This window comes from Furipterus horrens, unplaced genomic scaffold, assembly GCF_987537825.1.
Source record: "Furipterus horrens unplaced genomic scaffold, mFurHor1.1.pri manual_scaffold_6, whole genome shotgun sequence".
NCBI lineage: Eukaryota > Metazoa > Chordata > Mammalia > Chiroptera > Furipteridae > Furipterus > Furipterus horrens.
Genome location: NW_028327176.1, coordinates 91,054,453 through 91,069,298, shown reverse-complemented (window position 1 = coordinate 91,069,298; position 14,846 = coordinate 91,054,453). Strand labels below are relative to the sequence as shown.

At 49.0% G+C, this 14,846-nt stretch overlaps 1 protein-coding gene across 3 annotated transcripts in view; it reads right to left on the bottom strand.

The window, feature by feature from the left end:
- Window positions 1-1,418: 1,418 nt before the first annotated feature.
- The window catches only part of CMTR1 (cap methyltransferase 1), a 42,768-nt gene continuing 29,340 nt past the window's right edge, over window positions 1,419-14,846 (bottom strand). For 2 of the 3 annotated variants that reach the window (XM_090282332.1, XM_090282331.1), the window contains 11 exons: window positions 11,701-11,757; window positions 10,909-10,966; window positions 10,342-10,410; window positions 9,264-9,395; window positions 8,163-8,285; window positions 7,465-7,556; window positions 6,582-6,650; window positions 5,222-5,269; window positions 4,262-4,374; window positions 3,587-3,695; window positions 1,419-2,715 (listed from right to left, as the gene is read on the bottom strand). In XM_090282332.1, the coding sequence (XP_090138458.1) occupies window positions 2,583-2,715; window positions 3,587-3,695; window positions 4,262-4,374; window positions 5,222-5,269; window positions 6,582-6,650; window positions 7,465-7,556; window positions 8,163-8,285; window positions 9,264-9,395; window positions 10,342-10,410; window positions 10,909-10,966; window positions 11,701-11,757 (1,003 nt within the window). In that variant the 3' untranslated portion in view covers window positions 1,419-2,582. The other variant, XM_090282333.1, reaches the window with a different exon arrangement.

The window sequence follows — 14,846 nt, the reverse complement described above, 5'->3', positions numbered from 1 at the left end:
GGCCTCTGGGCCTGTCTGCTGAGTAAATGTCAGGGTGAACTGCAGCTTGGAGGTGGGGGTGGGGGACTCAGGAATTAAGGAAGAAGAGATGTTAAAGGAAAGCTCTTGGCTTAGAACTCAGAGAGGAGGGGGGCTGTGATGGTGAGCCCCCAGTTTAAGTGGGGAATAAGGAGACAGCAGGAAGCACTCTCCAAGCCAGAACTACACTGGGAGCCATTTCCAGGGCTTGCGAAATGTGCCATGTGTCCCTCATCCCACCAAACACACTGCCTTCCTCTCTAGTCAGTAACACTGCCTGTAGTTACAGCAGGAAAAATGTAGCCTGTGTAGGAAAGGGCAACTTGGGGAGTTGAAGTGGTTGCGTGGCAGTTCCACGGAGGCAGGGAGTTAATCCGTCTTCAAGAGACAAGCTGGTGAGGTCTGGCAGAGTGGGCAACAAGGGCCATGGTAATGACCAGACTTATGGTGACAGTGGACAGTAAATCAGGTGGGATTTGCAGGAAGAGGCAGTAGAGGTGAGGCTGGCACTGCAAACAGACATCTCAAACTGCCGCTGAGCGCACCCCCACCCCTACTCCCAGCAGAGGGCCCAGGAGTAGTGGGAGGCTAGAGCCAGGCAGAGCAGTGTACAGCAACCAAAAAGGTGAAGGGCTTGGGAGCTGAGATCACCCCAATTAACAAGTAAAACAAGGAAAGGAGTTGCCCTGGAGCTTAGGAAATGACCCTTGAGGCCAGGGTAAAGGGGCCAAGCAAAGTGCAAGCAGGCTCTAGGAGGAAACCAGCATCAGCGGTGGAACTGAAGACACTAGCCTGTGTAACGGAACGGGATGAGCTATCCATGTCCCCCACCCCAAGCACAGCACCCAGTGCAAGTGAAGAAAGGAGGGGTGCTGGCTGGGCATCAGCAAAACCCTCTCCCTCCCTCCCTCTGGTCTAGTGGCACTAATTGGTCTGACACCTGTGTTATTTTAAGTCACAGACTGATCCTGGATTGTCATAGAATCGCCAAAGTGAGCTGTGTGGTTTATGTAAGGGGGAAGTGCCTCCCTACCCTGCTGGGCTATAGGTTCATTCATCCTACAGTCCCGGCTCCTAACAGGAGCTATGTAATTTCCTGACTTCCTTGGGCCCCTTTCTGGCAGCAAGCAGCAGCTCTGGGGACCACAAGCTTGGACAAGGCTTTGATTAAACAAACCCTCTTTCCAGCACAGCTTCCTCCCCTTCACCTTCAGTCCAAGCTGTTTTATCCAAGCCAGTCCCAGACCACAAAGTACTGAGCAGCAACCCCAACACAGCCACACAGGCATTAAAAATATGTTTATCTTTAATGATCCAAGATTTTGCAAGACACACTGATATAACTAGAACTGGGTGGAAATACAGCATTTTAGCAGTGCTGCTGCCAACCCAGTGGGGGGGGCGGGGGCCGGACTGGATGCTGGCTGGAGACCTGCCCCACCCAGGTGGAGCCAATTCCAACCTCACAGGGAGCCTCAGTGCCATATCACCATGGAAACCAGTCTAGCACTGGGATGGGGCTCTAGGGAGCCTTATGAACATCTCTGACAGGTGCCCAGCTTCCCCTCTTCCCCTTCTTCCACCACTACCATAGAGAAAATAGAGTGACCATAAAATGACAGAAGTGACTGTACCCCCTACTGGGGAAGAAAGGGGGGGAGGGTAGCAAGGTGGCTTTAGCAAACAAGGGTGTCATGATTGCCAGAGCGCAGGATGCAACCCCACCCCAGAGGGGCCGCCTGTTAGAAAAAGGGCTTCAAGGGTGCTTCCTCCCCTTCTAGAGCTGCCCAGGTTTGGGTCAAAGGGGAATGGGGCACAGGAAGGCTATCACCCCAGGAGGCAGTCACATCCACCACCAAAGACAGTGCTACCAGCATCCTGATGTGGGGCCCACACACCTCCCTTCCCGGCCTGCGGGACTGTCAGAGGTCTAGGCTGCAAAGAACTCCAGGAAGACCAAGACAGGGTGGGGGACGAGACAAGAAAATCTTCTCCAACTTGGCATCAAAACAGAGCAAGTTCAAAAAACAAAACCTTGATGTGCACAGCAGCTGCTCCTGGCCAGCTCACAACGGCGGGCCTTCACCCACTCAGGGCTGACCCAGTAAAAAGTTGGGCAAAGCTGGGCCCTGGTCGCCCTCAGGGCAGTGCATGGAACTCAGAAAAGTGAGTCTACAGGATACAGAAGAGACCAGCAGCGCTGAAGCCCTGCTGCTCTCTGACACGTCCTTCACCAGTCCCGCGAACCCTGGGCCCTAACCACAAACCCACCGGAGAAGCATCTTTCAGGCTGAGTCCTGGCAGGGGAGACAGTTCCCAGGCAGATCTCCGGGGAAGGAAGTCTAAAAGGTGTCCCAGAGGGAACCTGTGAGTGTCTTCTGAAGGCCCCCACCTGAGCTCTTCAGGGGAGATGGAGAGAAGACTACCCACTCCTCAGGGCCAGGCTGCAGTGACTGTGCTCCTGTCCCTTTCCGAGGAGGAAGGAACCAGTACTGTGTGCCCCAGGCAGAGCACCCTGACTCCAAACAACAGGGCATTCGGCAGGAGCGGGTGTCCCCGGGCCCTCAGGCGCTGTGTGTCTGGATGTAGGAGAGGACATCCTCCTTGGACAGCTTGTCTGGGTCCTGGGGCTTCTGGGAATCATGCACACGGATGCCATCCCCCCACTCCCAGAAGAGCCGGCCATAGTAGCAGATGCTGGGAAGGAAAAAGGTCAGAGGGCTGCACTCAGGTGGCACAGGACGGAGAAATCACCATCCCACCCCTGGAAACAGTGGCTTAGGACAGCAGTCCACCTTTCCGGCACCAGGGACCAGTTTAGTGGAAGACAATTTTTCCACGGACCCGGGGCAGAGGGTGACAGGAGGCGGAGCTCAGGTGGAAGCTTCCCTCGCCCGCTGCTCACCTCCTGTTTTCCAGGGGTGGGGGTTGGGGACCCCTGGCTTAGGGAATAAGTGTTCTTGGGGGGGGGGGGGGCTATCAGTGACTCCACTTGAGGGTCTTCCCTCTGGCAGCCAAAACCCCAGAAGGCTCCAGTTCCTTCTCCTTGCCTCCTAAAACCAGTGTTTCCCAACAAACAGCTGCTGCTTGCTGAGTGCACCCAACTGGGTTTCTACAATTACTGATATTCTTGGTCTACCTATCTGTGCTGTTCTAATAGTGTGATGACAGGAACTAGTATCAATGGTTAATTTTAGGCACATTAGGGCTACTGGTAGCTGTTGAAATCTATGATCAACATCTGGCAAATGGACACTGGGTCCTGACAAGGGACAGTTAGGACCCTGAGTTTCGAAGGGCAGGGCTGTGGGACTCAGTATGTTCCCACCACCAGGCCAGTGTCATGTAAGCTGCTCCGTGGGGCAGACACCCTGCATAAGTGGGGCCCTTCCCACCCAGGACCCCGAACCATCACAGCAGGTCCTGGCATCACTCTCCTCTCATTGAGCTTCCTACCTAGGCTCTGCCACACCCTGGAGGGGGCCACCCCCTGTACCCTTGTGGGGAGGAACCCGGCCCCTGCCCAGGGCAGCCCCTGCGTGGGCAGGCCTGGAGGAGGGCTACTTACTGAAATGGGGCAATGGAGTCTGCAGGGAGCTCATAGGTAGAGGTCCCAGTTTTCTTGTTGTAGAAGAACTTCCTCTTAGAGCTTTTGCTGATTCCCATAGTCCATGGCTCTGACAGGAGGAAGGGGAGCAGCAGCCCAGGAAGGACACAAACCCATGGGGAACAGGTCAGGCCATGCACGGGCGTGCCTTCCTTCACTCCTGTTCTTCCACTCCCCTCCCCCAAAGGGGCTCCAGAAGAACGACTAAGATAATTAACAACCCTGCCTAGTCCTGCCAACCTGGACCAGGGCAACATCTCTGCGACCCTGGAGAGGGAACACAACTATGAACCAGAGGGATCTGAAGAAGGGGATTCTACAGGAGGTGCCAATGTCCAAGCTTGACTTTCTGAATCTGCCGCAGCCCACTGAGAAATCCTCTTCCTGCCATGAGGACACCATGTGCATGTGCAAGTTGGGCTCCGCTCTTCCCTGCCCCAACCTGACCGCCAGTACCCACCGAAGAGCAGAAGAGGCTCAGGACACACTATCCCCGCGCCCACCATGCATCTGAAGAAATGCCAGCCTGGTTGCTACCCACATTCGTAGAGAACCCTTAGCTCTGGCTCACACAGGGTCTGGCCAATTACTCTGACTGAGAGGGGCGGGGACAGGGAACAGTCACTTATCACCCACCATTCACTGTCCTGACGATGTAGAGACCAGTGGGCACAAAGTGCCGGTCGTCCCGCCCTGTGTAGCTGAGCTTCGGGGTGCCACTGGAGCCCTTGATGATCTTCATCTCTAACCTGATTTCCTCAAGCAGGTGGGCAAACAGGAAGCGTCAGTGTATGCATGAGTGCGCGCAAGAAACATTAGTCTCTTGTTATTATCAAAATCACACCAACCACAGTATTTTATCTCAGTTCAACAAAAGAAAGTGAGGCAGAGACAGAAGTGAACTGCTCCAGGCCACACTGCAAGTGAGTTAGTGCAGTGCTGGCTTCAGAACTCAGACTCAGGCTCTGAACTTCCAATCAAAGAATGGAGGTAGGGGAGTGACATGTCCCCAATATATTGCTGTTGTCGTGTTTCAGGTTGTCACCAGTAAGGCTAAGATCTGAGACCATGGGTGCCACTGACATGGCATCACTGTGGCTAATAAAGAGTTAAGAAGAGAGCACCGAGAGTAGAGGCCACAGCAGCGCACACCCAGGATGGACCCATAGATCTGAGCACCCCCGACACAGCTAAGAATCCAAAGCAGCAGTTATGCCCCCCTAACCCTCCAGGCTCAATTTCTCTGTCGGCGCCAGGAGCTGGGATTTATAGTGTTTCAAGCAGCTTGCTGCTTTGCCCCTCACAGGGACAATCATAACTATTACAGCATCAATGAGCCCGTATTTCTGTCTGACACACACCCGCCTGCTCCCCTCCTGAGAGGGTGCTGAATCAGCTCTCAGCCGGGGGGCTCTCAGCTGCAGTGGAACCACGCTGCACTGAGGCAAGGGAGATAGGGGTAAAGGCAGCCTGCCAGGGCCAACTCACCACCCACCCCAAACCACCTCTACAAAAAGAACAGCGAATCCCGGACACTGCTATGACCCCCATCTCAACTACTCTCAAATCCTGAGCTACCCGAGTTGAGTCACTCACCTGACAAAAATCTTCTCCATTTCCTCCAGCCTGTACACCTCCTTCACCCTGCAGGTAGAGGGACGGAGAGAGGACAAGGGCTTCCTGGGGGGACATTCTTGTCCAGGCAGCAGCCGGTAGGCAGGAGGCTGTGCCTGTCCTTGCCCTCTGCCCCCCAGCTTGTCACACTGCTGTCCTGCACAGACAAACCCTAGGTTTCAGAGCGGCCAAGAGTCCTCAGGGCAACTGGGGAGAGCAACAGTGGTTACAGAAGGCGGGAGCAAGTGGAAGGGCTGGCAGACAAAGATGTCCCTACCAGCACTCCACTCCAGCGTGTCGTCACTGTTACCGGAGGCCAGAACACCAAGGTCCAGGCTCTTGGCCACATCTGACTACATGGATTTTAGGCATTTCAGCAGCTGAGTTACTTCCAAATAGTCCAAATAGATCTGTTACCATAGGGGGCAGAGAGACTCCTACCCAGGAATGCAGGGCTCCTGTTTAATGCCCAAGCTTCCACCTCTGGGGGCCCTTGAACACGCCTTGGTAACTGTCACTGGGTAAGGTCCCCAGAGACCCAGCAACCAGACCACAAGTAGGGTCCCTGTGCACTACCTCTCAGGACCAGGCAGACAGGACATTTGCAAGTACAGGAAGAAATTGCTTTTAGACTTTCAGAAGATATCTATAAAGTGCGTTCTCAGTACTAGATTTAATCTTAACTAAATAAGTTCATATTAAAAATAATAAAAATGATACTGATAAAGTATAAATAGACATCTCAGTCTAGTCATTTGAAGCCCCAGGGGTAGCAACTGCAGACCCTGGCCCAGCAATGAAGAGCCTGTTCTCTATCTGTCTGCTCCCCAGCTGTTCTCAGCTTCTCCTCCCTCAGGATCCTGAACTTCCTTCCACACAACCTAACACAGCAGCGAGCCCTGGCCTTCTTCCCAAGCACCAAGGATCCCACTCCCCCAAACCATCCTTCTCTGTTTCATGTTCAAAAACTCCCATTCCCTCAGGACCCTTTCTCACTGGGAAAAAATGAAAGTGCCAGGTGACATGCTAATGATACTCGTGGGAATGTGTGGCTCACAGAGGTGCATGAGCTCTCAGAGGCACATGCATCTTACGCAAGGACCCCTTAACCCCTAGGGTAGCCCATCGTGACAGGCAGAATGGGGGGTTACTCTGGGGTGAAGAAGCCATCTACCTAACACCCCTAAACAAATCATTCACCAAGGGCAATCTTATCTCTAACACCAACCTCCCCTGGTCTCCTCCACAGAGCCCTCCCTTCCCCTACAGGACTGGGAAGGAGACACTGGCCAGAAAGAAGCAGTGGGGAAGGGGGTCTGGGAAGAAGAGAGGATATGCTCACCTGATGGGATTCATGTCAGTCCGACTAGGCTTGGAAACAGCCTTCACAAATTTCTCAGCGAGCTGAATTCTACAATCCAAACAGAATCACTCACACACAAGCAAGGGTGCCTCCACAAGCACCCTGCCCACCCCAAGGCATTTCCACAGCACCAATGGGAGAATACTCCTGAATCTGCAGCAAAGCTGCTCCAAGAAGCAGCACTCACCTGCCCTAGGACGCTCACCTTGTCCTTTTCTACTAACATCTTTATGCGTGTGCCCTCTCCCCTCTCCGGGTTCTGACCTCTCGTTCTGCTACAGCCTGGCTGGTTTTCTGAAGTGTGCCTTCAGCTGCACACAGGCACCTTCTCCAGAACATCAATCCCATCCTTACTGTAAATGTCTGCTCCATCACCGCAAACCAGATAGCACAGTACCCCCACTCAGATGACCCAACTTAGGAGTGATGTCAGCATGATGGGGGTGCAACACGTCCCTCCTTCTTAACAAGTGATTAGGCATGTGTCCTAGAACAACAGTGCCTCTGTGGGAGTTGTGGGACCCAGACGAACCAACTTAAATGGGGCCACCCAAGCATAAGACAAGAAGACCCTCCCTCTCCCATAAGGTTACCCTCTTGCTCAACCTTAACACAAATATCACCTGTGATCTGAACCGCTGTGGCAGAACAGGGGCGTGCTGGTGCCTATGACCAGCAGGGCCCAAGCCCTAGCAAGCTCTGAAGTGCCACCGCCTATTTCTCACCCTGCCCTTGAAACCAGCCCATAGGTGGCAGAGGGAAACTCTAAGGATGTCCTTAGGCAGAGAAGGCCTGGGTGAGGCTGCTGCCACAGAGATGCCCTGGCCCACCCCGTCTCCCTCCCCCAGGGCCCAGGTCAGACCGCTGGTTGAAGTGCTGCTCCCGCACATCGCTGCCATTCAGCACGAGGACATCAAGGATGTGGATCGCACTAATTTTCCGCTGGGCCTTCCCCTAGAAGGACAAGTACACTGCCCACCCTGCCAGGCACCAGCCTAGGGACCACTCTGCCCACCATTCTATCTATAGCCGGGGAAGGGAATGGCCTCCCTCCCTGCTGATTCTCAGCACCAGTCTGGCCCAGGCCTCTGAGCAGGCAGAGACTTGAAGCTCTGGGAAATGCGCCTCCTTGACTCTCAGACTCAAGTGAAGCTGCCACCTTGGTGCTCCAGTCAAGGACCTGGCCTCCCACTCTTGCCAACTGTTCCCACTGACTGTTCTGAAGTTCTCTATACAGCTGTAACATCCAAATCTCATGAGAAAGTTGCTTCTTTCCCAAGGGATCCCTGGTCAAAAACTAAATCAGCAGCTAAAAAATACCCAGCAGGCCCACCAGATCCCTCGATGCATAGAGATGACAGGTCTCCTCCTTCCTACCTGGATATACCACTACAACTGCTCTTGGGGAATGAGTAATTACGAAGCCTTCCCCTGGCCCTGGGCCTGTCAAGCATCACAGACAATGTAACCCAGTAAACTCGGGGGAAAAGGGCCAGGCTCAGCTGCGCCCCAGGTTCCTAGCTGACAGAGGCAGGACAGGTGAGCAGAACCACCTCTGACCTCCCCTTTCAGCTCATGGACAATCTCCACAGAGAGCAGAGTGTCCCGGGGTAGCTCTGTCTTCAGGTCCAGCTTGACCCAGCGGTCGGACTGGCGGCCATCCCACGTGTAGATCTGTGACTTCTATGGGCAGAGAGAAAGTGTGGGTCAGCCAAGCACGGAGGCTGAGGAGTGAAAGGCTCAGTTCTTAGAAGGGCTTTTAGTTGGTGGCTACAAGCTCATAGGGCTGGGAAATGTCAGAAGAAAATGTCTAGAAGAGATTAGTCAGTTACATGCTTCAATGATAAGACAGTGCTGTCTTCCACAGCCTCAATGGAAGACAAGTAGAGATCAGTTCAGTCCTGATGTAGGAAATAGACCCAGGGCATCATTCAAAAGGCCAAAGTACATGATTAATGGCTCTCAAGAAAAATCCAGCTTAGTACATAAGTCTAAGGTAGGTTTGGTAAAGAGTCCGGAAAGCAGAGGAGGGAAAAGAAGAAGATAAAGTATGAGAGGACACAGAGAAAGTAAGTGAAGAAGAAGAGATAAAATAATAGAGAGAGACATGTCAGAGTGGAAAGAAAGAGCAATGATCCCTTGTCAAAAACTGAATCAGCAGCAAAAAAATACCCAGCAGACCCACCAGGGCCCTTGAGGTAGAGAGGACCCAACCTAGTGACACATAGAACTGCCAAGGCTTTCCTTCAGCTCATTTTAGATCCCAAGGACCCCAGAGTAAGGCAGGCAGCATCTCTGTAAGAAGGGATGACACAGGGTGCCGGTGGTGCTGCAAAAACAGTTCGTGGGCTGAAGCCAGGTTAGCCTGGTGACCATCCTACCAGCCTTGGAAGCTCCATCTCACCAGAGGCAGTATTCCCTTTAGCAATGCACAGAGTTGAATAAGCAAACACATAAATAAATGAAAGAAAGGATGAAAACACTCAGCTAACTCAGAGGAAGAAAGAAGTTTCAAAAATTACCTTCCCTGGGGTCAAAGCCCCAGTTCCTTGGTGCCAAGAGAACATGCACGGGGTCTGGCAGGCAGATGTACAGATTCCCACAGACAAAAGGCAAGGTTCCGCCACCCCTCGCTCAATAGGAAACCAGCTGTAGACTTACCCCCAGGCCGAGGAGGAACTTCTGCTCACTGCCAGAAACCATGCAGCGGTAGTCCAGCACTGGGCGGATCTTCTCCAAGGTTCTGGAGGTGAGCAGCGTGGGCTTATAGCTGAAGATGTCAATCTCAGTGCCCTGCAGCCGCGGGTCAGAGAAAACACGGCTGGGTTGGGGGAAGGGACAGGTGCTCAGTAGGGGTGCCTGTACAGGGCTGGGGCAGGCTGCGAGAGGTGAGGGACAGGAAGCGCTTGATCTCTGGACCACCCCCTGAACCCTTGCTCTCCCTAACCAAGCACTAACTGGGATCTAATTCCATCTACCTGGAGTGTTCCTTTAGGACCTATTAGGGGAGGCTGGAAAAGAAAACAATACCAAGTCTCCAAGTGCAGATCGATTTACCTGAGCTATAAGGAAATGTCACCAGAACATAAAATCCAACCCTTCAATAAAACTGAAGGCAAGGACTCGCCAGCAGCTGATGTGAAAGCAATTAAGTGCTGTCGTCACCGCATTCAGAAAAATACACACATGCTATTCTTCTGAGGCTTCAACCTAATTCTCAAAACCAGCACAATGGCCCACGATCTGGGCCAGATTTAAATGAAACCCAGGGAAAAGCTGGAAGTCAGGGGGAAGGAAAAAAGGCAGAATTCCAAGGACCAGCTCAGCAGAAACAAGACAGGGAGCCTAGGGTTAGGCCAGACCCATTGCAAAGCTCTCCTGGCAGCCCCTCTTGGCCCTCTGCCTAGTTCCCCAACCCAAGATCATCCCTACCCTTCATGTCTCCCCACAGGCAAATCTCACGGGACCGTAAACTTGCCAAAGTGATAGTCTGCACCATCCTTTGGGCAGTGAATGCCGAGCACAACTTATCACAGGACAACAATCTTCAGGCAGCCTGATGGGCTCTTGGGGACCCAACACCCTACACCGCAGGTTCCCACCTCAGCCCAGCCCCTTGCGGCCCGGATGGTGCCTACACAAACCCTTTGGAGGCCAGGCATCTGGGGTCTCGGTGGTATTTTCCACATTTAGAGTTAGGCCTCTCTAACTTTTTATTTTCACCAAATACCACACTTACCTGAATTAGCTCAAAGAATTTAGATTTCGGGTCTGAGGAAGAAGGAGCAACTCGAGCCTGGTCTGGGATCTGAAAACAGACAGCAAAGAGCTTGATTTTCAAATGTACTTTTGACCAAGGCTGAATTGGTCTATGTAGGTGAGGGGATGGGTCAGACTAGGGAAGAGAAAATGGCATGGAGCACAGGAGGCTACAAAGAGGGGATGGAGGTAGATAATGCAGTCACTGCTCCCTTTCAGACCCTGCAATAGCATAGCCATGTGCCACTTCCCTTTCTCTGGGGCTGTCTGTGGTCAAGTGTTGCTACTCAGGACAACCAGCAGCAACATGAGGCCTGTTCACCCACCACTTGTCCTTTATGACCCAGCTGCAGGGCCAAATTGGCAGTGAAAGGGCCAAGGAGGTAAGAGCCCACAATGCTGAGACTTCTAGCTCTGGAATGCTGTGAGGGAAGGCAGACATACTTTCATGGGGCAGGAGACAGTAAGGTGAAACGGTTGGAGTCAAACCTATTCTCTACAGCGTCCCTGCCCTGGAGCAACAATGGGCCGTGGTCCAGATGCTCACCTCCCAAAGACGGAGGCACTGTTTCCGGATCTCTGCCTGCCGAGGCTCACTCAAGGTCCTGAGAAAATAAAGCCAGCAAGTGATTAAACCTCCACAAGGTACAAGCATTGTGCCTCTGTGGACCTCTCAGAATCCCAGAGTAAAGAAGCCCATGTGAACACACACGGAGGCCATGCAGCCATTAGCCCAGAGTGCGTATCACATTCACATGGCTCTGCCTCTTGAAGATGGGAGTTCAGATGTACACAAAATGGCATGACCTCCCCTTACCATCACAAAGGGAAAGGAGATACCCTCCTGACCCCCTAGAGGCCAGGGTTCCCCACACGCCCTTCCTCCAATTACCCATGGGCACATTCTGGCTCCTCCTCTGCTGACATAGGCCATAAGTCCATCCCAGTGGACATCACTATGCTGCAGAAAGCTTAATTAGCTTACGCTTGCCCCTTCCATAAGTTTTCCCTAACCAGTCCTACTTTTCCTCTCTAATCATTCTTTATTCTGTGTCTCCTGAGTTATGTATTCTACACCCTCTGTTATACTCTTAAGAACTTTTCCTGTATCTTCTTCCTAGAATACTCTTATCTTCCCAAAGGCATCATAATGCCTTTGAGGGCAAGGTTCATGCCATATGCTCCTCTGGCATCCTTCAAAGACCATAGCAGGGTGGGAGATAAAAGATTACAAATTTTTAAATGTTTGTTGAAATGGAATAAAGAGCTCAGGGGAAGGAGCAAAATGAAGAGATTCTCCCTTGAAGTAGGGGAATTCTGGAACATGGGCAAGACTTACGTGTCTTGAACAAAGGCATGGATTTTGGCCAGAGCTTTGATCTGCAGACTACAGTGTCTAGAAGAAAAAAAACTGATCTCAACAGGATTACCAAAAAAGACAGCCAAAGGACATCAGGATAAAGAAGTTTAGCAGGAGCAATGACCATTTATATTTGGCGGAGAGCTTAAAGAGTTGAAAGAAAAACCCCTCAAGCATACCTGAAAACATAGTTACATGAGGGGAAAGTAGAGGAAATGAGTCAGACTCTTCATACACTCAGGTCCTGCTAAAACTCAGGTTCTGATCCCATCCTTACTAACGTGAAAACAATGGCAAACACTGATTCTAAATAAAGCAACAACAAAGCCCAGACCTAGTTACAGACTAAACTGGCTCAACCCACCTACACTAACAGCTACCCTTTCTACTGTAGTCTCCATTTTTCTTTTATATACACTGCCTGGAATTTAATAAAAACATATGACACTCGTGATAAAGCAAGAAAAGGTGACCCATTGACAACAGGGAACACAGTGCCATAGAACAAGACCCAGAAATGGTCTAAATGTTGGAATTATCAGACAGGGCCTTTACAATAACTGAGAAATATGTTAAAGGTATCTACTGGAAAAGGTGTATAACAAGCATAAAAACATGGAGAAAAGCAGCAGAAGTACAGAAACTATATTTTTTAAAAGCAAATAAAATTACAGACTTGAAAAAATATATTAGAGATGAAGAATGATTTTGATGGGTTCATCAGCAGACTGAACACTGCAGAGGAAAGAATCAGTGAACTTACAGACAGAAACTCAAACAGAAACACAGAAAAAAGTGAAAATCGTAACAAAGCATGTGAGCTCTGTGGACAATAATAAGCATTTTAACATAAATATAATTGGAATCTCAGAAGCAGCGGAAAGAAAGGACAAAAATAATGACAAGATAATAACTAAGAATTTCCCCAAATTGATGAATGAAGTCAATCTACAGACCCAAGATAAAAGAATTCATACCAAAAAAAGCCACAAAAAACAAAAAAACATACATAAACACATCATGGTCAACATGCTAGAAACAAAAGATAAAGAGAAAATCATGAATGCAATCAGACATACAGGGAAACAATGGTAAGAATACTGGCTGACTTCTCATCAAAAACCAAGGAAAGCACAGAATAATATCTTTAAAGTGCTAAAAGAAAAACATTGCCAACTTCAAAATCTACATCCAAAGAAAATATCCTTCAAAAATGAAAGGGGGAAAAAAATGAAAGGGAAATAACATTTTCAAAAGACAAAGGCTGTGGGAATTAGTTTCCAGCAGTCTTTCACTACAAAAATAGGCTACAGAAATTCTTTAGGGTGAAGAGAAATGATTCCAAATAGAATCCTGGTTCTGCAGGAAGGAATGAAGAACACCAGAAGGTTTAAGTATGTAAATATCAAGGAACCATTAAAAATAAATACATACACACACACACACACACACACACACATACATACATACATACATACATATCTTTAAATCTCTTTAAAAGACTACAGACCGGCTGGGTAGTTCAGTTGGTTAGTGTTATCCTGATACAGCATGGCTGTGGGTTCAATCCTCGGTCAGTCATACAAGAATCAACTAATAAATGCATAAATAAGTAGAACAACAAATCTATGTTTCTCTCTCTCCCCCAAATCAATAAAAATTTTTTAAAATAAAAAATTAAAGACTATAGACTTTTTAAAATAAAAATGGCAATGTAAAGTATGGTTTTTCTATAAAACAAGAGCACAAAGGAGTTGTAAAAGCGTGTTTACATCTGCTAAGGTTCTTACATTGTTCAGGAAGCAGCAGAATACTTTTTGAAGATAAACTACAATAAATTAAAAGATGCACATTGTAAACTCTACAGTTAACAACTAAAACTTAACACACAAGCCCTAGCTGGTATGGCTCAGTGGATTGAGTGCCGGCCTGTGAACCAAAGGGTCACCGGTTTGATTCGCAGTCAGGGCACATGCCTGGGTTGCGGGCCAGGTCTCCAGTTGGGAGCAAGCATGAGGCAATCACATATTGATGTTTCTCTCCCTCTCTTTCTCCCACTCTTCCCCTCTCTCTAAAAATAAATAAATAAAACATTAAAAAGAAAAACAAACACAAAAAGCATAAAAAGAAAAAAACAAGATAAAAAGAAATACTACTAAAAGATACTGAATTTGCTCCCCCAAAAATGAACAGAGAAACAGAAGGCAGGATAATCAGAAATCAAACAACTAAGACAGAGGATTTAAACCTAAACAAATTAACAATTACAGTCCATGTAAAGGTACTAACCTCTCTCTCTCTCTCTCTCAAATCAATAAACATATCTTCAGGTGAGGATTAAAAAGAAGAGAGAGAGACTTTTGCACTAGATTAAAAAAGTAAGACCCAACCATATGTTACTTATTTACTTAAAATTTTTTATTTATTTTCAGAGAGAGGGGAAGGAAAGGAGAAAGAGAGGGAGAGAAACATCGCTGTGAGAGAGAAACACCTATCAGTTGCCCCTAACATGCCCCCAACTGGGGACCTGGCCCACAACCCAGGCATGTGCCCTGACTGGGAATAGAACTGGCGACCTTTTCATCTGGGGATGACACCCAACCCACTAAGCCACACCAATCAGGGCCCAACCACATGTTATTTACAAACACAAAGTCAAATTGAAAATAAAAGGACATGAAAAGATAAACCATGTAAATACTAAACAAAAGAAAGACGATGTGGCTACATTAATATCAAAGTAGACTTCAAGACAAAGTATACTAGAGATGGAGGATATTTCAGAATGACAACAGGTCAGTTCATTAAGAAGACAACACAATCTTAAATGTGTGTGTGCCTATTAATAACAAAGACCCCAAATATATGAAGGAAAAACTAACAGAACTAAAGAAATAGACAAATCATAATTGAACAATCCTAATTAAAGACTTTAACAGCCTTCTTTTAGCTACTGACAGAAGTAGTCTAATATCAGTTAAGATATATAAGATTTGAAAATCACTATGAACCAACTTTACCAAATTAACATTCATAAAACACTATATTCAACAATAGCCGTGGGAATATTCACCAACATATATCATATGATGGGCTAGAAAAAAAGTATCAATAAATTTCAAATG